Here is a 23,404-nt window from a genome sequence, read left to right as displayed (position 1 = left end):
CTTTGTGCATCGTGACAACATCCCTGCAGCCAAGTATTGCATCGAATTTGTCATAGAAAAGGCTTTTTCGCTTATGCCCGCCAGTTTGCTTTTTATTCCATTCTTTTGCGTTCTTGTACTTGTCTATTAGATACGCCATTTTCTTCTTGCACTTCTCTACGGTTTTGTTTATCTCTGCACGCTCGTTTAGCTTTTCGCAGATTTCCGCCATGTGTTCCTTGCATCTTTGCTTTCAAGCGACTCAGTGATGCTCGGCCCATAGCTGTACCAGTAGTTTCTGGTGGTCTTGCGGCCATGTGTCGTAAGATTTTTTACTTCTTTGTGCCGGCTTTTGGGCACTTTTAGAGGCCGGCTTTTTCTCATTGGAAGTAGTAGTAGTTTGGACATGATCTGAGCTTGAAGTTGTGCTCGAGTTTGAAATCGGAGATTCCGTCTGTCGTTGATCATAGCTCTGCTCTGTCACAAAAGCTGGGTTAAATTGATAGCTATTCATGTAGCTTTGGCTTTGATACATTTGGTATGGGTCTGGATGATATTGATATCCCGAATCATAAAAACTGCAGTTTGGAACCGGCTGAAAAGCGTTTCGACGATTCATTATTGCTCACTTTTAAAGGTCAAGTGATGCAATCTCCCGCCAAAGTGAATGCTTCAAAGGATACATGATACCAGTGATATGACGAGAAGATTGACACTTTAAACACTAAAACAATAGGTCTGTTTGCTTTTCTAAATTTTAGGCTGTCCTGAGGCAGCCCTTCGGCTTCTTTGAAGATTTTGGCGAATGCACTAAATTTTGGCAGAAACGGGGTCGCATTTATTTTCGTTAAGTGATGACAGAATCGGCACTTAAAAACACTTTTTTGCCTAGTGCGACCCCTGCCTTAATGAAGCCTGGGTCACAGTCATTAACATATTGCAAGTATAAACCTGCATAACTTAAAGACGCACATTCAAATGAAGAAGTATATCACCATTCGACTATTCACTTCATGTAGAAACAATACTGAAAGTATTGTACAAGGGGTTTGGTGCACTTTAAGCACGTGAATCGATGGCAACGGGGTGCAATAGTGACTCTCCCGAGGGAGACAAAATAAAGTACACTTTGGATAATATTTCAATATAAAAAAGCTATTTATATTTCTTTATGACTTAGCCTTCGTGAAAGCTCTCGTAATTTTGTTCTTTAGTTGTACGGAACCTCTATTCGTTAGTGTCGATTTCCTAAATATCAAATAATTAAAAAAATCATGCGACCCAAAAAATTTAAGCGGGCGGGGACGAGAAACGTTTCTTCGATTATTTGGGTTTAGTTGTATACTAAAGTATATGAAAGTATTTAGTTCATGAAATTGGGAGGGAAGGGCGTTCGGGGTATATCAGTTTGATCTACGGAAGTACCGTATATTCAAACACAGAATGAGTAAATAACCGATCTATAAACCGTATGACTAAATGCACTCTATATTCCGTTTTTATTTTCTGAAATGGTTCCCAACAATGCGCCGTTAGCTGTGGATGAATATCCTTGAAATTGTTTAACTAGTTTGTTCTAACCGTAAAAGCGATGTTAATTACCGAGCTTTTGGGACAGTGGTCCATCATCAGGGTTTTAAATGAAGAACTCAACAAAAAGTGTTAAAACAAAATCGTTTATGGTAAAAAAACTATTTCAATATCATACCTAGATGAAAAACTTACCTTTGCTTTTGGGCTACCTGCGGCGTACAGCAAGGTCAGGTTCCATGTACTAGCAATGGTACGTACGAATGGTACAAATCGTAACTTTAATTAGTCCAAGTAATACCCTGGATTCCAGAGGCCCTGGGCCTATGGAACCCAGGGTATCCAGTAAATACGTAGTCCATGAATTATGGCTAAGAACAAACAATTGACTACAAAGGTGAGCCAGTTCTGTTTAATTGACTATAAAGGGCTTCTTCCGCACGCATACCTTCAGTAAGTCTTACATTATATGTACATGTTGTTAACTAGAATGTAAATTAAATAGAATTATTGTGGTGTTGATAATTTCTCCTAAATTTCATTTTTCAATTATTATCACCATGCAATAATTTCATGAACAGATTTACGGGCGAATCACCTAGTAACTTCTGTTGCACTGCTCTCGGGCGAGTCACCTTAAGAACAGATGGAATTATTGTGGTGTTGATAAGTTCTCCTAAATTTCATTCTTCAATTATTATCACCATGCAATAATTCCATGAACGATTTACGGGCGGATCACCTAGTAACTTTGTCGCACTGCTCTCGGGCGAGTCACCTTAAGAACAGATGGAATTATTGTGTTGATAATTTCTCCCAAATTTCATACTTCAGAAAAAAATCTTAAGAAAAAGGTTTACAAACATATCATAGAATATAAAGTTCTGCATTAGTTGATGAAAATTCAAGTACTTTTCATGCAATACCAAGCTAGTGCACTGACTACTATGCCCATTTTAAAATCTGGAGCATAAGCTTTTTTCTTAGGAATCGACTCCTGCCAAAACTCCATTCAAAATTGCCAAGGGCATTGTTACCCTCTGACATTAGATCTTTTCCAACAAGAATTACGCCAATGCCACAGCTTCCACTGCCCTGGTTGTTTTTAACTGCTTCCATTGCATTCTGCCTAGGCATTCCTAGTCGCTGAAAATTGACCTCATGTACAACATCTAAGATGTGTTGCAGTGATTTGAGCAAACCTCTGGGTACATTTCGGTTTAAGCCATCGTCGAAATAGATCTGTCCAAAGCAGAAGTCCACAAAGACAATACCCCAGTGCACATCCATATAAACAGGTATGATGATTTGCAGGTTGTATGTTGTAGATGTTCTGCAGTGAATGACACAAGTCTCAATTTGTGATTTGAGATGTGCTTGGTCATTTCCAGATTCCCATGTCCACACTGAAGTGGGAAATACCAGTGTATTGGAGGCTTTCTGGGCTTTTAAATCCCACATATACTTGTTGAGACAAACGTCAATGATCATATTGTCCACATACCTTTCCCCAACAAGACATGCAAAGGATGTTGTATCCACTGCTCTTGTATTAGAGCCAATGCATACCTTTGTTATCACCGTCGATGGTTCATTATCTAACAATGCTGAACATAAATCCTGTTTTTCTTTTGCACTGAGTCCATCATCTATGTTGAGCCATTGTATTTCTGAAATTACATCATGCCTGATTTCAGAAATTGTACAAAACTTGTCGAGGATTGAAAGAGAGTCAACAGCAAATGTTCCAATGTTGCCAAAGGTGATACCATAAATATGTGTTTGGCTTTCATTATTTCTTAACTTGGCTAAAAGCCTTTCAGCATGTTCAATTGATAGTTTTGAGGGACGATTGGTAGCATTAAAAGGATCAAAGAGTACTTGTTGGTGTGGGTTGGTAATTACTGCAATTGCTTTATCCTCAATTTGTTTTACTGCTGGTAGAATGAGATTGCCAGCTGACAACGGGTTGCCTTACTGCCTGACTTTGAAATTCTCAGGTCATATGTAGATGATGCTGAATTCACAGGGCATGGCAGTATGCATTTGGCTTTGTTTGATGTTTGAATGTCAGTTTTTGATTTTTTTGATTGGCTTGTAGGTGATGAGATTTCAATCTTGTTCTTGTTCTTGCTCATGTGGTCCTGGTGGTTTTGGGCATATGTTGTCATATTTTCTCCTGACTTGTTTTCGTTCGCTAATGGTAAGCTATCATCCTTTGTTATACTGCAGTCAAATAGGGATTTTCTTGTTTTCTTTTTCACAGGACCTTTTTGGCTTTCGATTTCTTTCTGACTGATGACTTCAAGGATAAGAGTTTCGTAGTTTTCTTCCCATTTACTGTGCTCATATGCAAATGTAGGAACCATCTCTTTAACAATCTTCACACCAGAATTCTTATCAAAATGATACTCAAAGAAGTCACGTCCCAGCATTTTTTCCATCAGGATTTTCATCGCAGATAACCTATTTACATCTTCATCATTGATTTTGGGTGCATTTGCAAGAGTGCACCCACAGCCACGGAACTTGAGCTCTTTTCCTGCAAATATAAACATCTAAATGTTATTCTTGTTATATGTTAGTGCATGCTACTGCTGCTTTTCCTACTAGACATTTAGAGGAAAATTATTTACTATAACTACTGTTATAATAGATCATAGATCATAGATTTTACATTTTTGCATTTAAATAATAGGCGTAGTTTGTTTTAAAGGTAAAAATGTTTTAATTTATTCTAAGTATACCTTTATCATAGCAATCAAGTGCCTCATTGACACACAGACGAAAGAAAAGTAACTTCTCAGTGTAATGATGCACCAGAATGTCTTCCACTGAAAATAATTAAAATGGTTAATTCAATTCAAATTCATGGGGTTACAGTCTCAAGTGATGTATGTTAATCCATACACTGTACTTACAAGATTGTCAGGGTGATTTTGCATCATGGTTTGTGGCACGAGTGTACACCTGCCTTTGTAAGCGATGCAGAGCTTCAAAACCTTGATTGGAGTAGTTTTTAAAAGAGATAAATCTTTTAAAGAGCATTGCTGTATGTTCGATGGTCATGTGCCCATAGTCACCAGTTCCCAATCTATTTCCAAACAGTTCTCTTAACAAGTAGCCCCATTCTTTAGGCTACAAATGAATTTTTAAACGATTGTAACAGTATGGCGCTAAGTATATATGTTATAAATAAATATATATATGTATATACACCCGTTCAGAAAAATTCTGCGTTTTCAATATATATACTTATATATATATACCTTTTGTATTTCCATCAAACGTTTTTGACAGGCAGTGCTTAAATGAACACAAAGAAACACAATAGATATGGATTTGCTTTGTTCAGTGAGGTGAAAATTAGAAAGTTGTCAGCCTCCTATGTTTGTTTACCGAGTGCATAAAAAGCATGGTCATCAAAATCAGTTTACTATTTGTTGCAATCTTTGAATGAACATGGTTTACAGTGAAGATTTAAGATGGCGCATAATAGATATGTACATAGGTCGCAGAATAAGAGCTTCTGTTGTTGCCAGAAGACTTCGGGTTTCTAAGGACACTGTTTTAAGGATCTCTAATAGGTTTAAACGATATGGTAATGTAATTCATTCTAGAATCGGAAGGCCAGATATCTCGAATTTGCTGTCATTCCCGCAGCTATATATATTGATGGAATATGTGCTGAGAAATCCTTCAGCTTACTTGAAAGAAATCTGTGAGCACATAAATCGAGTAACTGGTTCAACAGTTGAAGCCGAAAGTATTCGTTATGTATTGAGGCGCAATGGATACTCACGTAAACGAGTAAGAAGCAAGTTTTAGCAATTTATTATAGCGTGATATAGAAAACGTATAAATGGACTTATTTGAATCAAATGTTAAAATATTTCAAAATAAATATTTCTGGGTATTATATTCAACTTTCAGACTATTTAGATCACTAACCAAATGGTAACTTACTTAAAAATATAGGCTACTGGGGTGAATTTATTGTACTTTGCCCTTAAAAAAAAAACAGTAAGCGTATTACAAATTAAAGTACTATATAGACTTCACAACTTCGAGATCGTGGTGCATTTTTGCAAACGTTTCGGCTAATTTTGATCTGGAAACTTGTTGTAACACAGACTACAAAATGTCATTAGCGTTTCATGTTCACGTAATTCGGACAATTCTTATCGAATAAAATTATTCTCGGTTTTCATTGATTCATCTGGGAATAATAAGGCATGGTGTTGGAGCACATAACAAGAGTGATTACACTTAGCCCGAGAAATAGTTAGTAGACAACTAGTTAGTAGCAGACTTTATTTTGATTGATCTCTTTTCCTCTTTTGCTCCGAGGAAAGACTAACTTCCGAAACGTCGGTAGATATTTTACTATATTGCACTAATTAGTGCGATTCAAACAACAGAAAACCAATGAATTTGTACAAATTTGTACAATCTTGCTTTAATCATTAAAGTTTCGCGGTTTTACTGTTTGCACTCTATTGTTACGCCCTAAATAGTTAGAAATTGCTTCAGGGATTTATTGCATGTACTCTATGATACACATGCTCAACCAACTGAATAAGCTTCTCGTTTTGTCTTCTGAAAAAAAAACTATTTTGTTGCAGCTGAAAAAAGTAGCATTGCAAAAGAGACCGGAAATAATACGGGTTTACAAACAGAATGTTTCTGTCTATCGACCTGGGGAATTCGTTTTCCTGGACGAATCATTTTTTGTAAGTTATCAATTAATTTTTTACATCTCAGTTAATAAATATTTTTTCCATTTTTCTTCTGTCTTATTGTTTTTTTTTTTTCATATGACAATTTCTATTTGTTTCTTATGTAGTTAATCAAAATAGGTAGATGCTCTCTATCTCTAAGATATTCTTTTTATCCATTTATTTTTTTATATATTCATTCATCCATCCATTCATTCATCCATCCATTCTTCCATGCATGCATGCATTCATTCATCTAGTATTTATTATTATTTATCATTAGGATAGAAACATAACACGTAACTATGGCAATAGCGCAATAGGATTTCCCGCTCAAGGGAGATGTGTTCCTAACTGGGGACCACGGATCACAGCTATGGCTGCTATTACTTGTAGAGGGCTGTTGTCTGTACGCCTCATAAGACAAAACTTTAACGGGAGACGTTTTTTAAGGTATTTAAGAGAGGAAGTTGCACCATACCTTATACCTTACAATGGATATAATCCTAACTCTGTTGTCATTATGGGTAAGTTACGTTTGACTCGTGCTTCATTTCTGAAATATGTACAACCTTAAAATTGCTGCGTTGTATCAGTGCTATCTTAATTGAGTATATTTCCTCTTTCTTTTTTTTTTTTTTTTTTACAGACAACCATGCTGTTCACCATATGTTTGAAGTTGAACAAATCATACGAAATACTGGGGCTCATATATTGTTTCTGCCACCTTATAGTCCTGAGTTAAATCCTATTGAAGGGGTATTTAGCATTGTTAAGAGCTACATTCGTGAAAACGATGGACTTTATATGATAGCGCCGTTACAAGACATGAAAAATCTCATTCTAACAGCATTTCTAAACGTGTCAGCAAACGATGTTCAAAATTTGTACCAACACTGTGGATACTAAATTAACGTAGTTTTTATCTTTTATTTCTTGAGCTCAGTACTCAGTACTAAATGTATCCACTAGAACAGTGAAATCCAAATAATTAACAATTAGACGGTGAGAGCTCGAGAACTATATGTACAGATAGTAATACAAACACATTAGTTTAAGTTGAAAACTTTTTTTCATACAAAATCAAACCTTTTGTTTCTCTTTTGCACATTTTAAAATATAACGATTGCCAGGACGATTAATTTCGTCAGTAATCTTGTAAATGTTATAGGGCGATAGCACTACCATAAAGAATCAATGTCTCAATAGTCAAATGAAGGCAAAACAATGAATTAGGCCCGTTTCAAACGTCGAACTTCCCATGAGAATGTAATTAGGAAGAGCAAAGAACAATGAAAAGAGTTAAAGAACTCCTGTAAAAGATGTTTTACAATGAATATTTAGGCAAACACGGGTGGCGCTGCGCGGTGAGAACGCGCGGCTCTTACAAATGCGACCCTGAGTTCGAGCCCCGGGCTCGGTGTCGTATGTGAGTAGAGTTTGTTGGTTCTCTCCTGTGCTTGGAGGGTTTTTCTCCGGGTTCTCCGGTTTTCCAATTCGATCCTGGAGCGAGGGCCACAGGTTTGTTAGCCACTGGCTATTAAGTGATACCATCGTAAAAATGAGGTTGTTTTTTTTAGTTAAACTTTCATTTTATACTATTACATTATAGTCTGAATGAAACTGAAAATCTATGTGAGTTTTTGAAGTTGTTTTAGCATTGCTGCTTTTTGACAGGAAAATTCTTCTTCTGTTAAAATACCATCTTTTCGTAAATCATTTAGGGTCTTTAACTGGTCAAGAAGCTCTTTCCTTACCTGAAAATTGGAAAAGGATAATCATGATAAAATCAGAAAGTCAACAAACGCTTGAACTAAAATCTCATAAATAACGTTGCTATTAGGGTCTACTAACAGTCTCTTAGCGCACAAACACTAGACTGATGAGTGGTTTTCATAAACCCGTGAAATACATTTTAGCGTATTTAAAATATAGTGTTATTACATATACCCTCAAATTATTTTGTTTTCTATTGCGATAATCTGACTATCACACTCTAATTAGTACACTTTGTTTCTCGTGTTAATTAAACCACTCTAATTCCTATTTCTTAGTATTTCATTACTTCATTGAAGTGACTCTATAAATTGAAATTGTTGTTTTCATGAGATACCTGAAGTGTAGATGTTATTGGCAAAGTTGACTGATAGCTACTTGTCACACTGCTTGATGATGCACACGTTGCGTTTGTGAATGCATTTACTGCATTTACGATTGTCTCCTCCAGCTTATTTCCCACTCTGGTCTTCTTCTCGCTGCCACCAAAATGAGGAAAAGGTGGGGGTTTCTCGTAGATATCGTGTGTTCCTCTGTCCTACATTGTAAAAATAAATAATAATTATGAATAAAACATAAAGCCTGGTTTTCGCTAGAGACGCAAGCATAAGTACAATGTGAATGTTTTGTTTTGTTTTACACAAATATGCAGGAATCGAGGTGGAATCCAACAAGTTCGTAGCAAGTTTTGCAAATTTTGTTTCTCGCTCGTTTTGTAAAACTATTGCGTCAACTTTACGGGATTTGGGTATATGGTCATTTGATTATCCTAGATTCAAGTAATGTACTTCATCATATATTCCCTAAGAGGTCGGCGTATAATGGCGGAAATTGAAACAATTATATTTTTTAAGGTTTTGGCTGCTGTCTCCTAATCCTCTCGTTAGTTTTCTGAAATATTCAGAATCTTACCATCTATAAGAAATGCAGCTTAAGTGCACAATTTGATGGATAGAAAGAGATTATGACAGCAGAGAAAAATTCAGTCCCTAATATGACACCAAAAAACATTCATTATTCATTGAGCCGTATCAAAAAAATAGCATTGAAGGGATTGATTGACATGAACTTTTGACTTATCTTTTATCACGTACTTCTCATAAATGTCAATTAAAATCAGAGCTAAATCAAAGAATAAGGGACTGGTCATAAAGTACAGGGAAGGGGGGGGGGGGGGGGCAAAATCAGTTTGGTACTTCTACGAAAGCTTTGCGAAAACCATTCTAGCAGAAACTAGTTATATTCTTCATATTGAAATTAAGCACACAAAATACTTACTAGGGTTACCGCCCAAAGTCGGTAATCAGCCCTACACCATTGGTCCTTGTGCTTGTCCACGAGGCGCTCCACGATTGCATTAATTCTCTCATCTTCTGAAAGACGCCTTTTTTGCTTTTTTTGGAGGGGTTCTTTTCCGTCTCTTTTATGGTCCTCGCCCTTCGGTGGGTTGCTTTCATCAGACAACTCTACATGTATTAAAAAAAACAGTCATCTATCAATCAATTTTGTTAAAGCCGATTTTGATGAAAGCATATCATTCACGACTACATTTTATATAATATAATATATAATAATAATAATAGTGATAATAATAATGATATTAATAATAAGAATAAGAATATAAGAATATATTAATAAGAATATAAAAATATTATTTACCGTTGTCATTAAGGACAGCTGGGAGGCACTTCTGCTTGGTGCATTTGCTAAAGTAAAAGACAGGAAAACCGTCCTTGTGGAGGTTGCCACTGTTATAACCTTTTTTTAACTCGCTTTCGTCTTCAATGACTGTTTTTGCATTGGAATAACCTACGTAACCCAGTTCTAGGTCATTTGAAGAGGTACAATCCGTCATTTCGCGACTATAGGTATCAAAGAGACATTGCTTAACTGCAGAAACATCTTTCAAAACTGGGAAATCCTGTATAGTAAACTTTTTGAATGTTCTCTTATTTTTGCTATCATGATAGATCCTAACTCCTATACGTTTCGAGGAATCCATGTCCAAGAATGATCAAATCCCTTTTCAGGTATGCATCTATTTATTCATTTTGATTCAAAGCTGCAATAATTTATTTTTATTTTTGACAACTGTGCTTAATGTTTTACAAAGCAGCCTATGGGAATCCAGTTGGTTACATAATCCAACAAGGTAGGATTATGCACCACTATGTACTAGGATTACAGTGTTTCTCACAAACCCGCGAAACAGTGTACTAATTAAAGTGTAATAGTCAAATAGAGACAATGGAAAACAAGAGAATTAGGTACGTGGTTCATTGTCTTTCACCTGTCTTTCCTACCAATTCCGCATTCACCTCCAGTTATTACAAAAAAAAGTTAAATATTTGCCATGCATGATTTTTATCTACTTCTATATGAAATAAAGCTACCTCACTATTTAAATATATGGCTTCTCACTGACTCACATCCACGTTGGCATTTGTCATGTAATTACTTTTTCAAAGTCACACAACCATTGGAGTATTTGTCAGTCGTTCTAAGTTTAAAAATCTTTCCCACAAGAAAAATCCTGAGTTCAGGGGCAAAAGAATGCAGTCTAAACAAAAGCATTTTTACACATATTTGATAATTATACAGCTATTTCAAAAAAGGATGAATAGTGTATTCCATGTACTCTGTATATGTAGCTTGTATATCGATTAAGATCGAATGCAATAGAACTCAAATAAATATTTATCATTTCATCATACTTTTAGACACGAGCTAAAATAACGATCATTAAACGGTAACGGCAATGTCCACAACGTTAATCCTCGTAAATATAAACAGCAACAAAAACAAAAAGGTAAAACAATCTGGAAGGGCTATATATTGTTACTTTAGGCATAATAAAGAAGAAAACAAGCTTTTAGCTTGCATATTCGACAATTAGATTGGATAAAAGGATGGAACAAGTTGTGTAAACAAACCAGAGGTCACACTAAATTTATGCAAAATTTCTAGAGAATCGTGCGGCTCGCAAAGTGAAAAACCCAAATACGTTTTTAATTACGATGATATGTCATTGTTCGAGGGTTTAGTAGCTGGAATTTGAATGGAATTGGAGTAGGTGCACATGGGAAAATTATTTATCGCTATTTAGAGATGAAATGTAAATTTATGAGACAAGTTAAGTCAGTGCGATTGCATTTCAATTCTTTCCTTTTCAAAATTATTAAAAAGGCAATATTTTGCCTTGCCATTGACCTCTAACCCTTGTCTAAACAATATCCGAGGACAAAGTTTCTCTGCATAACTGTGTTTCTGCACAGGAGGAACATTTTAATACCATATCTTCACTCTTTTAAGATTAAAATTACTGATTATTAATTAAAATTAAAATTACTGATTTCAGGCCAAAAACGGCCAGAAATGATTTTCTCTATTTTCTCCGCAAAAATTCGGTTTTTCACCACGTTTAAAAGTGAGTTATTTCATACTATGTACCAAATATGAGCAAAATCCATTTTTTGACTTTGGTTGCCTAAATTTGATTTTGTTTGATTTTAAGGGACATCCGCTCTTAAATTGTTTACGCTGGCATGGGTAGTTGCATGGAATAGTTGTCAGCTTGACTTTCTAATTTTCACCTCACTGAACAAAGCATTTCCATGTCTATTGTTTGTCTTTGTGTTCATTTAAGCACTGCCTGTCAAAAACGTTTGATGGAAATACAAAAGGTATATATATATAAGTATATATTGAAAACGCAGAATTTTTCTGAACGGGTGTATATACGTCATATATGTACAAATACATATATATATATATATATATATATTCAGCCATTTGCAAAAATTATGGTGTTTCAAATATAAATACAAATATATCGAAAGTATATCAGACAGGGCGGGATATCTTTCTTGATATTTTTTTTAGAAAGCCCTAATGATAGACAACTCGAAAAAATATATAATGAAGGATATCCCATAATTTGTGATATGCTTTTGATATACTTGTATATATATTGGAAGTGGCCATAATTTTTGCAAATGGCTGTATATATATATATATATAGGTTTCTTCTTTGCAATGTGTAACTGTTTTTCAATTTATGCATTATATCCACACCTTCATGCCATATATATCAATCTCCACATCTTCACCATCTTCAAATGTGTTCTCCCTCATAGCTTTTGCCAATTCTCTCCATTTGAAGAAAACCTGAAGAGCCAGTGTATATATCAAGTTATGTTGTATAATGAATATACAATAGATTAATTACTGTTTTGAATTCGTTTTAGTGTACTAGTTTTTCTATTAAATAATTTATGCTGCTGTTAATGTTTTTCATGTGAATTACAACTGGGATCTTAGTGACATAATTTCAATATCCTTACATGCACACTTGAAAGATATTGATAATGTCATGTCCACCTGTGTTTTTCCTCTCTTAGAATAAAACATAAATGAATGTACATAAAATGGTGGGTTTTTTCTGGATGTGTCTATAATTAATAAAAACAAAATTACACAGTGGCAATATTTGAAGTTTATATTCTGGTGTTGAAAAGTATTTCACTTGTTTGCTGCAATTGGGCTTATACTTATGAAATATTTTCACTACTTGAAGATAAATGTCATCTTCGTGCCACTACGCATTCCGTGTCGCACGTAGAACTGCAGGTTGCGGTAATGCACCACGTACTTCTTCTTGTCTATTAGGTTCATCGTTAGCTTCCTGTACGGTTTGTAGCCAGGGCACATTTCCCTCTGCAGCGGACTCAGCTGCTTAAATGGTATTTCTATTGCTTCTGGTGCTAATGGGAACTCATCGTGTGCGTCGTGCAGGTGCTCTGGGTATTCCAAATCAACCTCCAGCACGTAGCCTTTGTCGTCTTCTTTTCCTACGTTTAGGTAAAACTCTATGGGCTTTATGTTGTCCCATTCGAAGTCGCGTACAGGTAAGTACCGCGACATTGCCCAACCGTAGAGGTTGTTTGCGTCTAAGTAGAAGATGTATGTGGTTGGCTTCTCCGGGTCGTACTCCACCGTGGGATTGGTCGCTTTTGCGTATCGTCTGCTGGGTCCGCAAACACCGCCGCGAATACCGTCTTCCATAAAGCGGTACATGTCGTATTCCATAGCCAGAAATATGGAACCGGAACAGGCGGAGCTTATTTTCGGCTATATTAGCATAAATTAGCATAGGTCAATCAAATCACTGTGTTGAACAATTGTGATTGGCTAATCGCTTAACCCGAATCAATCTGTACATTTGGGTTTAAACATGGCGGACTCGACTGAGCTAGGCCCGATGAACTTTCGAAGAAGAGAAAGTGTGATACATCTTTTTATGAGGTTGAAAGGTTGATATCAAGTCGAAAAGTCAATGGCAAACAACTCGAATATTTGGTAAAGTGGAAATATTATTCCATATACGAAGCATCCTGGGAACCGTCAGAAAATATAACAACAGAATGCATCAAGTAAGTTGAAATGCAATGACTGACTTTAATACTACTCTTCGAGCTTCTTCTAGTTCATTTGGGAAATAGCCCTTCATTATTGTCATCAAGCTAAAGATAATAAAGTTTGATTTTAAATCCTAAATTTGAGTTTTTGGGAAATGGTTGAACCACGAGCCAAAAAAGTGACAATAAACAACTCCGGTTTACTTCACCCCCGAAGCACATGGTCGTCATAGGGCTATAATTTTAAAACTGATTTAAAAAATTTTGATCTCGAAAACTTCATTGCATGACTTAGAGTACTTTATATATATTACTTACAATGATCTCTGAGTAGAAAAACAACAACAACAGAGTTTTAGCAACAAAACAATTAATAGTATTTATTGTATTACAACAGGTATTTTGAAAGTCCATTACCATCACAGCAAATCATATTAGATGAAGTGGCAAGACTTAAAAAGTAAAAGCAGCCTTCCTGTCACAGTAAACTTCAGGCATGATGTCTTTAAGTTTTTGTTCAAGGGAAAGCTTTGCAGGATGGCAGATTTTGGACGAAAATGACTTTCCATCAGTATTTTTCCCTGAGAGCTGGGATAAATGTATAGATTCCCATGGACAAGGAACAAAAATATTCTTCCCCATAAAAGTTAGAACACTGCTGTCATTCTCTACTAAGAAATATACCAAAACAAGCAATGGTAGTTTTGAAGTCACTCCTAGAGCATTTGAAGAAAAAATTACTTTTGCAATCAGGAGAAGAGCAACTGGTGCTTAGTTAACAATTATTAACACTGTAGATGGGTATACATCACAGGAAAAGAAGTAAAATAAATCATGAATGTTATCAATATAAACTATGATGGTTTTCTGTTCGGCGAAACCATTCATGTTTTTTTATGGTTAATATGCAATTCCCATTCAAAAATACCTATCATGTTTTTTTTCCTCCTTTTTTCCTGTGATGAAAAATCCTAGAAACATCATCTCTTCTTTTTCTTGGGTGCTTTTTTGTTCTTAACTACTTTTGGCTTTTGCTTGGTTTTACCATTACACTTTTGCACAGGATCATGATTTGGTTGCGAGTCAAAAGGGGTATAGAATTTAGCCCTTTTCTTCTTCCTTTGGGGTTGGTCATGGATCTCCTCCATCCAATATGTTAGCTTTAGTTTAGTGTACTTGTTAGGTAGACGCTGTCTATGTTGGAGTTTCTTAATGCGATACTGTGCATTTAATACTTCAGCTGGTGGATCATGCTGTTGGCACTTTCTGATGACAACGGTCTTGCTGTGTGGTTGTTATTTTCTACGCCTACATATAAACAAGAAATAAATAAAATTTCCTAGATAAGTGTTTCTTTTCAAAGTTGTATTACATAACTTGCTTTAAAACTACCTTGGCAACTAAACTGCTTGATGTTTTTGTACTTGGACATCATGTTTCCTAAATGATAGGCAGCTGCGGGCATGTAGCAGGTAACATTTTCAAAGTGATAGCCTTTTCTCTTAGTACCAAGGGCAGTGAAGTCATTTATCCAATTTTGTATCTTCAAAAATGACAAAGTTTAACTATTAGTATTGATTTACATTTTATATAAATGATATATGATATGGTTTTATAGAATACCTTGCTCATATATTCAGTAGCCGATGGTGGGGTCCAAGAAGTTATGTAATTGAAATATAACATCCCTTATAATACCACAATATTAATTGGTGAAGTAATGGCTGTTTTTAATAGATACATGCAAATGAAATACACATGAGACAAAAAGCATTGCTGTTGACCCAGTTACCTCACTTGATTAATTCTTAAAACACATGCATACACCTGTATGGATAAAGGATACAAAAAACCAAGTCTAGCATACATACCATCCACAACTTTTTGACTTCTTCTACTGTCTCTCCCTGGATTACATCGGAGTCCAGTTTTTCAGGTAGGTGATTCAACAATTTTTTCTTTTCATTTTCAAGGTTCTTGTATTTCAGTTTCCAGTTTTCAATTTCCCTTGAGAGAGTGGTGATTTCTTCTTCCCATTCACTTGCCCTTATAATGTCTCCAAACTGTATGGAAAACATAGTACAGTCATCTTGAAACTTCTCTCTTTCCTTCTTTGTGCCTTTTCGGTTAAGAGTTTTGACCTCTTGCATTACATTGTAGCATTTTCTTGCAATCAATTTACTTATTCTACTTGGAAGTTTTTCATGAAGTTTGAAAGTGTTTCCAGGAATAAGGCTGTTGATTATTTTTATTCTTGTCAGGTGGTCAGAAACATTGCTTAGTTTGATGAATAAGAGATTTTTAGCTTTTTACCAGCAAAACACTTCTTCTAAATGATGATTTCTTTGTTTTTTCACATAGTTTAACTGAGAGTTTGGGGATTCACTGATTTCTAGGTATCTTTTGTCTTGAAATTCATTGGGAAAACTCATTGTCTGGTTTGTTGTGATATATGCCTTCTTCAGATGTTTTGAAAAATCCCGCGAAAAAATTCCGCCAAATCAACTCCTTCCCAGGAACAATGGCCATCTGGGGCCGAAAAGACTCATGGTCTCGTTTAAACATGGCGGACGGAATGTTCCTTGAAAGTATAAAAACTTTGAGACTTCATTTCTCTTTATCCTTTCTTGGTTTCGCCTCAAATTCCTAAGGTATGGCAAGGGAAGAGCAAAGGTGCAAAATAGCCTTTTTCAAAGTGAAAAACCGTGTTGGATTTAACAGATATTTCGTATTGTTTATGCTCTTTTGGATCGTCTATGCCAGTGCTACAAGACAAGAGTGAGGACCGATGAATTCGAATTGTGGGAAATACAAGATTACAAGAGAAAGAACTCACACTCTCTTATATTTAGAAGAACAGTATAGAGTCTTCGATACAAAATTCGTATTCTCAAAATTCCTAAAACCGCACGATTAACAAATTAATTCGGTCTAAAATTGGTGCTTCATTGAAGGTTTCTACACTAACATTTAAAGAAGAGTGAGGACGGTGAGTTACATATATTTATTTCCAAGCTTTCGGGGCTTTTTATTTTTACTCCATACATTTCTTTTATGCTTGCTGACGCCATATTTTGCTCGGAAAGCGAACCTTACTGCGCATGTCGGTTCCATATTTCTGGCTATGCCGTTAGGAGATCCAGTTGCGCGTTCGTCTTCTTTAGCAGCGCACTCCAACTAAGCCCAGGAGCCGTGTAGAAGTTCGCTGGATCCAACCCGTAGTATTCCATTGCCATCTTTCGAAAGCTTTGGAAAACATCTGCGAGCAGCACTACGTCTGAACGTAGGTAGATGTCGTGGTATTCTCCCATATTCTCACAGGAGTACTTTTCCCACACATCTAACGCATGCTGGTACTCCTCGTCCTTTATGCCAGACTCGTTTAGGGTGCTGTAGAATCTCTCTTTAGGTGGTAGGGGTTCTTCGAATCGATCCCAGGAGTCCATGTACTCGTATGGGTACACTCCTTTCCTTTCCGCGCCGTATTGGCTGGAAATGGGAAAATCGGTGTTGTATTTAACCAAGTTTGCTAAGGAGTCCGCCATGAACTGCTGCGAATCTAAGAACTTTAGCTTGCCTACGGTTACGGACATGTACCTTTCTTTGTTGTTGGGTATGCACTTTACTTCGAAGCCGTCTGTTCCTTGTAAGAGTAAGTGACTGTCGTAACCCCTTAAGAGGGCGTCTCTGTAACAGCGTGCCACTCGATCTGGGCTCGAAAAATAGATTTCTTTTATATTCCTATCATCGAAAGTACTATCTATCCTCACTACAAAATTGCAGTTAGAATTGTTCTAAATTCTTTTTTCCACCCGCTATGCGAATTTTTGTCCATCGACCCCAAATCAGTGAAAGACGCCGATTTTCGAGGTCGGCCGAGGGCTATTTTCAAAGTCTGTTTTCTCGGGTTTCTCTGCACATAAAAGCTAATTTTTCTATCCAGAACTTTAGTCTAGTGTAACTTCTGCATAAAAACAGTAATAGTTTTTTTTTGGAATGCGCGAATTCTGAAAAATAATCCTAACTGATCGAGACTACTGAAAGCGTGACATGGAAAGCTAAGATTATGAGACCTCGAATATTGCATATTTCTCATTTGTGGCACCTAATCCAGCCCTAAAATATCATTCAACCTTGAGATAAGAAGCTCTTTTATAGATGTGTGCAATAAAATTTGCGGCACTTTGCGTTTCTACGAAATAAGCTAAGTTTCAAATTGTTCTATTTTCAGTTATTTCCTTGCGTGACACGACAGGCCGTTGGGTCTGTGATGGCTACTTCTTTGCTCATTATCCTCAATACCAATACCTAAAATATAATATGATGAATTAAAAACCTTAACTTTACAATATTTGTTCCATTATAAAAGATTTCAATGATCTACGGCTTCATTTAATAGTGTTTCAATAAGCTGTTTTGAAATTTCACCGCACAGTAATTGTTTTAATTTGCATATCTCGAGGTCGGGAGGTCAATCGTTATTTGTTTATTTAATCATAGCAAATTTAGTAAAGAAATCCTCGCTTAGTAATATCTCGAAACACCCTAAAAAGATCCAAAACTGAGAACTGTTCTTGTTTGTAGAGCTGAATATTTCTAGTTTTTTTTAAGTTGTAGTAAGTATATCATTGATATCTTTGTCACTAGTCATTTAACATTCTCAACGTTTATTTCCTTTATAAATTATCCATCATTTTCTATTGTGAAAAGGTATTTCGTCCTTACGATATTTTCGAACTCCATATACTATCATTTTTTCGAAAAATACTTTGCAGTCTTGACTGTTCTTCGGCTGAGATGACGATTTTTGCAACAGGTGCAATCAAACGTATAAAGTCATTCATAACTACAGAACAAGTGATTGTGAAAATTATGATCATACAGGGGCGGCGGTTCGGAAGTGGGGGTTGCGGGTACTGGCTCCTCCAATAATTTTGAAGACATAGAGCTACTCTGTAGATATATGCTTCAAATAAACCATTATTGTTATTATCATTATTCAATCAATGAATTAATGTATTGCTCATTTCTCTTAGAGAAACATTCAGCTCTCACTCTACTCGATTAAGTTCAACTACTTTGAAGCCAAGCTATTATGGTTGCGTCTAAAGCATTCTTTCAAAATCTGTGATGGTTGATATTCCTGAAATCTTTGGTAGGTTGTTCTTATTGATGTTTTTATTGGACGGCCTTTTCTTTTGTTGTTGTTTTGTTGTGATTATTATTATTATTATTATTATCATTATTATTATCATAAATATCATTAATTTTATTTTTATTATAATTTAATAAATCATTATTATCATTATCATTGTCATTGTCATTGTCATCATCATTATCATTATCATCATCATCATCATCATCATCTTCATTACAAAAGCAAATTCTTTGGTTATGTACATGAATTCGGAACTAACATTATTTTCAAGGCGATTTTAAAACAGTCAATCAGTACAGGCTGTTTTGACGTGCTCCTCCAAGTCCTCCAATGGATAATGTTCAGCTTCCGCCGCCCCTGTCGCGTACTCACTGAACTAAGATTAAATGCTTACAATGATCTTATGAATTTATATATAGCGCCTTTTCTATATGAATATAATCAAAGGCGCTTTACATTGAGTTGTTAATGACAGATTGCTTTTTGTGCAATTTACAAGCATGAGAGATGGTTAGTATGAAGTGTAGGCACTGAGGGTGGTCACTGCCAGGGTTTCTTTACGTCCTCAGTGGTTCTTTTACGTCCCTCCGATGTTGGTTAGTAATGATGATTGTGAAGGGACGAGACCGCCATTTAAAGTGGTCATCCGAGCCACTTGAAAGCCATTTGCAGATGTAATTACAGAGGCAGCACTTTCTTCTCAGTTATTTTAAGACCCTGAGTGTTGGTCCGGCTGGGACTCGAGGCACGACCTCCCTCACGAAAGTCCCGATGTTCAACCAACTAGCTGAGCCAACCGGTTTGCGGTATAGCTAGCTAGCACTACTGATTCTACTGCGGAGAACACTTGCATTCCTTAATGACCTCGCCAACCAAACGCACGAGCTCTGCCTTAAGGCCTTTAGATCTAAACTGTACTTTAAAGTGATTAAGTATTTTTTTCAGCATTGCAACATTGAAGGTTGAGATCTTGTTTCTTTGATATAGTAGGCGCAAAGATCGTACGTGACATAATGGGGTGTTGCAGGCCAATATGCTATGCTCATGATCAATTTCTCGTAACAGCAGGGGGGGTGGGGGGAGTGTAATTGAGTTTCTTCCGTCAACACAACGGAAAACATTATAAAAAGCATCGTTTTTTTCTGCTGAAGGGGGGGCTTCAGCCCCCCTTTGCCCCCCCCCCCCCCCCCCCCCCGTCCTGGATCCGCCCTTGAACAGATTCATACGTTCTGACTCTGGTATTACATCCTGAATGTCTTCCTCTTCTACCAAAGATCGTACATTTTCCTGAGGACTGGTCACGGTAATATCTCGTACTGTGGATTTTTTTCGCGAAGTGGAAGGACGTGAAAAGAATCCTGCAATCTGGGTCTTCGATAGCCATTCTTCTCTTTCAAAGCGCCTTTCATCGTTCTCATTTCTCGCGCACCGCATTTCCGCGGCAACTTGTTCAGGGTCTGCTTTTCTACCAGTCCTCTCACCCAGGTTAAACTTTGCTGTCAAATACGACCGCACATTTTCTGTAAAACGAGCAGCTCGATCCGGTTCTTGGTTTTAGAGCCCAGCTCATGCTAAGTGTTGAAGGTGTCTCTTGAACAAGTGATATATAAGAAGCTTCGTCTGGTTGTCGGCGGAGCCCATCGTATATAGTTTCATTTCTCTCTGACTGAATTTCGCTCTTAGATATATATTTTTATTTGTAATAATGGTTATTTGTATTATATTTAAAAGATGTATATTTAAAAAAAAATTATTATGCATTGTTATTTTGTTTTCTTTTTTTTTTTGTTTTTTTTTTTTGCAAGAGTCTTCAATTTAGACGTCCTAGTCTAACTCACTGGTATTTAGTACAAAGACATAGATTCAGTATTCCAAGTACTACTAATATAAGTATAGAGTTGATCAATAACACAGTGAATAACGCTACTAACGCGGGCAAGTACATCCTTTACTTACAATGATATGAATGATATGTTACCTTCAACTAAAAAAACTAGAAATATTCAGCTCTACAAACAAGAACAGTTCTCAGTTTTGGATCTCTTTAGTATGTTTCGAGATAAAGCGAGAATTTCTTTACTATGATTAAATAAACAAATAGCGATTGACCTCCCGACCTCGAGATATGCAAATTAAAACAATTACTGTGCGGTGAAATTTCAAAACAGCTTATTGAAACACTATTAAATGAAGCCGTAGATCATTGAAATCTTTTATAATGGAACAAATATTGTAAAGTTAAGGTTTTTAATTCATCATATTATATTTTAGGTATTGGTATTGAGGATAATGAGCAAAGAAGTAGCCATCACAGACCCAACGGCCTGTCGTGTCACGCAAGGAAATAACTGAAAATAGAACAATTTGAAACTTAGCTTATTTCGTAGAAACGCAAAGTGCCGCAAATTTTATTGCACACATCTATAAAAGAGCTTCTTATCTCAAGGTTGAATGATATTTTAGGGCTGGATTAGGTGCCACAAATGAGAAATATGCAATATTCGAGGTCTCATAATCTTAGCTTTCCATGTCACGCTTTCAGTAGTCTCGATCAGTTAGGATTATTTTTCAGAATTCGCGCATTCCAAAAAAAACTATTACTGTTTTTATGCAGAAGTTACACTAGACTAAAGTTCTGGATAGAAAAATTAGCTTTTATGTGCAGAGAAACCCGAGAAAACAGACTTTGAAAATAGCCCTCGGCCGACCTCGAAAATCGGCGTCTTTCGCTGATTTGGGGTCGATGGACAAAAATTCGCATAGCGGGTGGAAAAAAGAATTTAGAACAATTCTAACTGCAATTTTGTAGTGAGGATAGATAGTACTTTCGATGGTAGGAATATAAAAGAAATCTATTTTTCGAGCCTAGATCGAGTGGCACGCTGTTACAGAGACGCCCTCTTAAATTGTGAAAGAATACGGGTATTTCCATTTCTGGATCTACTTTAAAGTTTATATTGCATTTCCAATGAGCCGCACCTCTGTATTTACCCGTGATGTGGCAGTGATCTCTAACCTTATCCACATAGAAATCCTCAACGAATGCTTTATGACAATGAATGCAGTCGGTGGAAGGCTTGTTGGGCTTTTCCCCCTTCCTTGCATACCTACCACATTTAAAATGAGCTTCTCCTAGATACTTCCATCTTCGTCCCACGCTTTCTTGGCTCGTCTTCCAAACTGGAGAAGCGTATGTTGGCAAATGTGGCATTTCTTTGCCTTGATAAAAGCCTCCTGGTTCTCTTTGGTAAATACCATCTTCTTTGGGCGTCTTAATTGTTCTCTTATCTCTTCCTCCTCTTCTCGCAATGCTTCTAGAAACTTATTAGCTGCGTTCTTACCTCGGGAAATCACAGGAGGGTCGGCCTTACCATCTGATCTGACTACTATGTAACCAAAGGAGCAGATCTCGTGTAATCCCACCTTATTCGTGGCACCACTTTTCTGCTCTTCCTTAGTTATCAACGCTTCAAAGTCTGCATATATCACGTAAGGCACCTGCATCTGCTTTTGATGGTCCGAGTAGGATAGGTTCTTATCTGTGGGCATCTGGATCCGTTGTGCCACTTCTTCGACTCCGCGACATATTTCGTCGTGTTTCTTTAGGGACTTTAAGGAGGTAAACGATAATAAGCGGCAATCGCAGAAGTATTTCTTACCTTTATGCTTGGTGTGTCTGTAAAACAGTCTGCTAATATGTTTAACCCATGAGTAGTGCCCGCCGTAGTAGAAGAGGTGTCTTCGTTCTCCTTTCGCCTTCGACAGTACTAGTGGTACTATTGTTTGGTCTCTGGCTCCGTAAACGTTAATGGCTAGGTCATTTTCCTCTTCGAATATCGGTAAGTCTGTCAGCTGCATTGGGAACTCCACGCCATCCCACTCTAAATCGTCTGTTGGGTATTTGCTTGGTCTACAGGGGTTGTCGTCTACTGGATACAGTGCGGATCGTATTGCCCACATAAAGCAGCGGTTGTCGTCATTCTTTACGTTCACTATGGCTTTCTTCCTTTCTACCCACACCGGCAGGGGCACGTAACTTCCTCCTCGTATTGGCACGTACCTTGCCATGCTAACCTCCATACCTTCTACCTCCTCCACTGTCCAATCTGATCCTTCTTTCGTGTAGTTAGACAGCGACTCCATTATTGCTTCTAAGGCTTCGCTGAGTGACCTATCCAGGTTCGTGGACTCTAATATAACCAGTGACTTCGATCGCAGCATTGCTGTCGTCGTTACCTCATCTTTTGACAGACTTACTTCTACCAATATGCTTGCTTTCAGGGCTCCTAATTCTTCTATGCCTTTTCGAAGCGTTCTCTTGACCTTCCTTTCTGACTGACGCCAAAACTGTCTAACGTCAATCTCACCGTTACCGGGTATTGACACCGTTTCGAAATTGGTTTGGGATTCCATATATAATAGAAAATATCTTATACCAAATTCCAGACCCTTTTCAGATCATCGTAGTCATACTCACAGTCCTGACAATGCCAATACAATCTAACCTTCGTATCGAACTTCTTACCACACCCACAATCATAACTACTCATACACTTCGTCTTCATCTTTAAATGCTTCTTTAAGTCCGCTTCTTTCTTAAAAGTTCTCTTACATTCTTCGCACTCCATATATAGACTAACATATTTAACTACATAGAAGCGGGATGCGGGTAATAACGGCACGAATCGAGGAATTCACTTTAGACGGGTAATCCTCCAGTGGTCACTGTTTTGAAACCCCCATCCCCTATACTACTCAAAATAACCAAATTTCCTTCATTTCCACAATATGTTGAGGGATAACCCCAAACAATGGTAAATATCATG

At 36.8% G+C, this 23,404-nt stretch overlaps 2 protein-coding genes and 1 long non-coding RNA gene across 3 annotated transcripts; 2 read left to right on the top strand and 1 right to left on the bottom strand.

Annotated features, from left to right (window-relative positions):
- Positions 1-4,971: 4,971 nt before the first annotated feature.
- Positions 4,972-7,136, top strand: LOC148904788 (uncharacterized). Its single transcript, XM_089024508.1, has 3 exons — positions 4,972-5,319; positions 6,511-6,754; positions 6,877-7,136. The coding sequence occupies exons 1-3, from the start codon at positions 4,972-4,974 to the stop codon at positions 7,134-7,136; spliced, it is 852 nt and encodes a 283-aa protein (XP_088880634.1).
- A 5,958-nt stretch (positions 7,137-13,094) lies between these two features.
- LOC116297922 (uncharacterized) lies at positions 13,095-14,274 on the top strand. The gene is made up of 2 exons (XR_004197278.2): positions 13,095-13,435; positions 13,818-14,274. It is a non-coding gene; the product is annotated as an uncharacterized LOC116297922 (long non-coding RNA).
- Positions 13,774-15,738, bottom strand: LOC148904787 (uncharacterized). Its single transcript, XM_089024778.1, has 3 exons — positions 15,292-15,738; positions 14,813-14,963; positions 13,774-14,728 (listed from the first exon to the last, which is right to left on the bottom strand). Exons 1-3 carry the CDS (start codon positions 15,568-15,570, stop codon positions 14,649-14,651), a joined length of 510 nt encoding a protein of 169 aa, XP_088880904.1. The 5' UTR covers positions 15,571-15,738; the 3' UTR covers positions 13,774-14,648.
- Between the last annotated feature and the right edge of the window lie 7,666 nt (positions 15,739-23,404).

The sequence above is a fragment of the Actinia tenebrosa genome, unplaced genomic scaffold, assembly GCF_029948245.1.
Source record: "Actinia tenebrosa isolate PJP-AT-01 unplaced genomic scaffold, QUT_ActTen_1.0 PGA_scaffold9__36_contigs__length_13948895, whole genome shotgun sequence".
Taxonomy (NCBI): Eukaryota; Metazoa; Cnidaria; class Anthozoa; order Actiniaria; family Actiniidae; genus Actinia; species Actinia tenebrosa.
This window is presented reverse-complemented; position numbering and strand designations above follow the sequence as displayed.

What these genes read in the sequence shown, in the direction of transcription:
- LOC148904788 (XM_089024508.1), top strand. Translation starts at nt 4,972, where the DNA reads ATGGTTTACAGTGAAGATTTAAGATGGCGCATAATAGATATGTACATA. An exon ending in ATGGATACTCACGTAAACGA is followed by an intron (nt 5,320 to 6,510) that starts GTAAGAAGCAAG and finishes ATTTATCATTAG; the next exon opens with GATAGAAACATAACACGTAA. An exon ending in TAACTCTGTTGTCATTATGG is followed by an intron (nt 6,755 to 6,876) that starts GTAAGTTACGTT and finishes TTTTTTTTACAG; the next exon opens with ACAACCATGCTGTTCACCAT.
- LOC148904787 (XM_089024778.1), bottom strand. Translation starts at nt 15,570, where the DNA reads ATGCAAGAGGTCAAAACTCTTAACCGAAAAGGCACAAAGAAGGAAAGA. An exon ending in AAGTCAAAAAGTTGTGGATG is followed by an intron (nt 14,964 to 15,291) that starts GTATGTATGCTA and finishes TCATTTTTGAAG; the next exon opens with ATACAAAATTGGATAAATGA. An exon ending in CAAGCAGTTTAGTTGCCAAG is followed by an intron (nt 14,729 to 14,812) that starts GTAGTTTTAAAG and finishes GTTTATATGTAG; the next exon opens with GCGTAGAAAATAACAACCAC.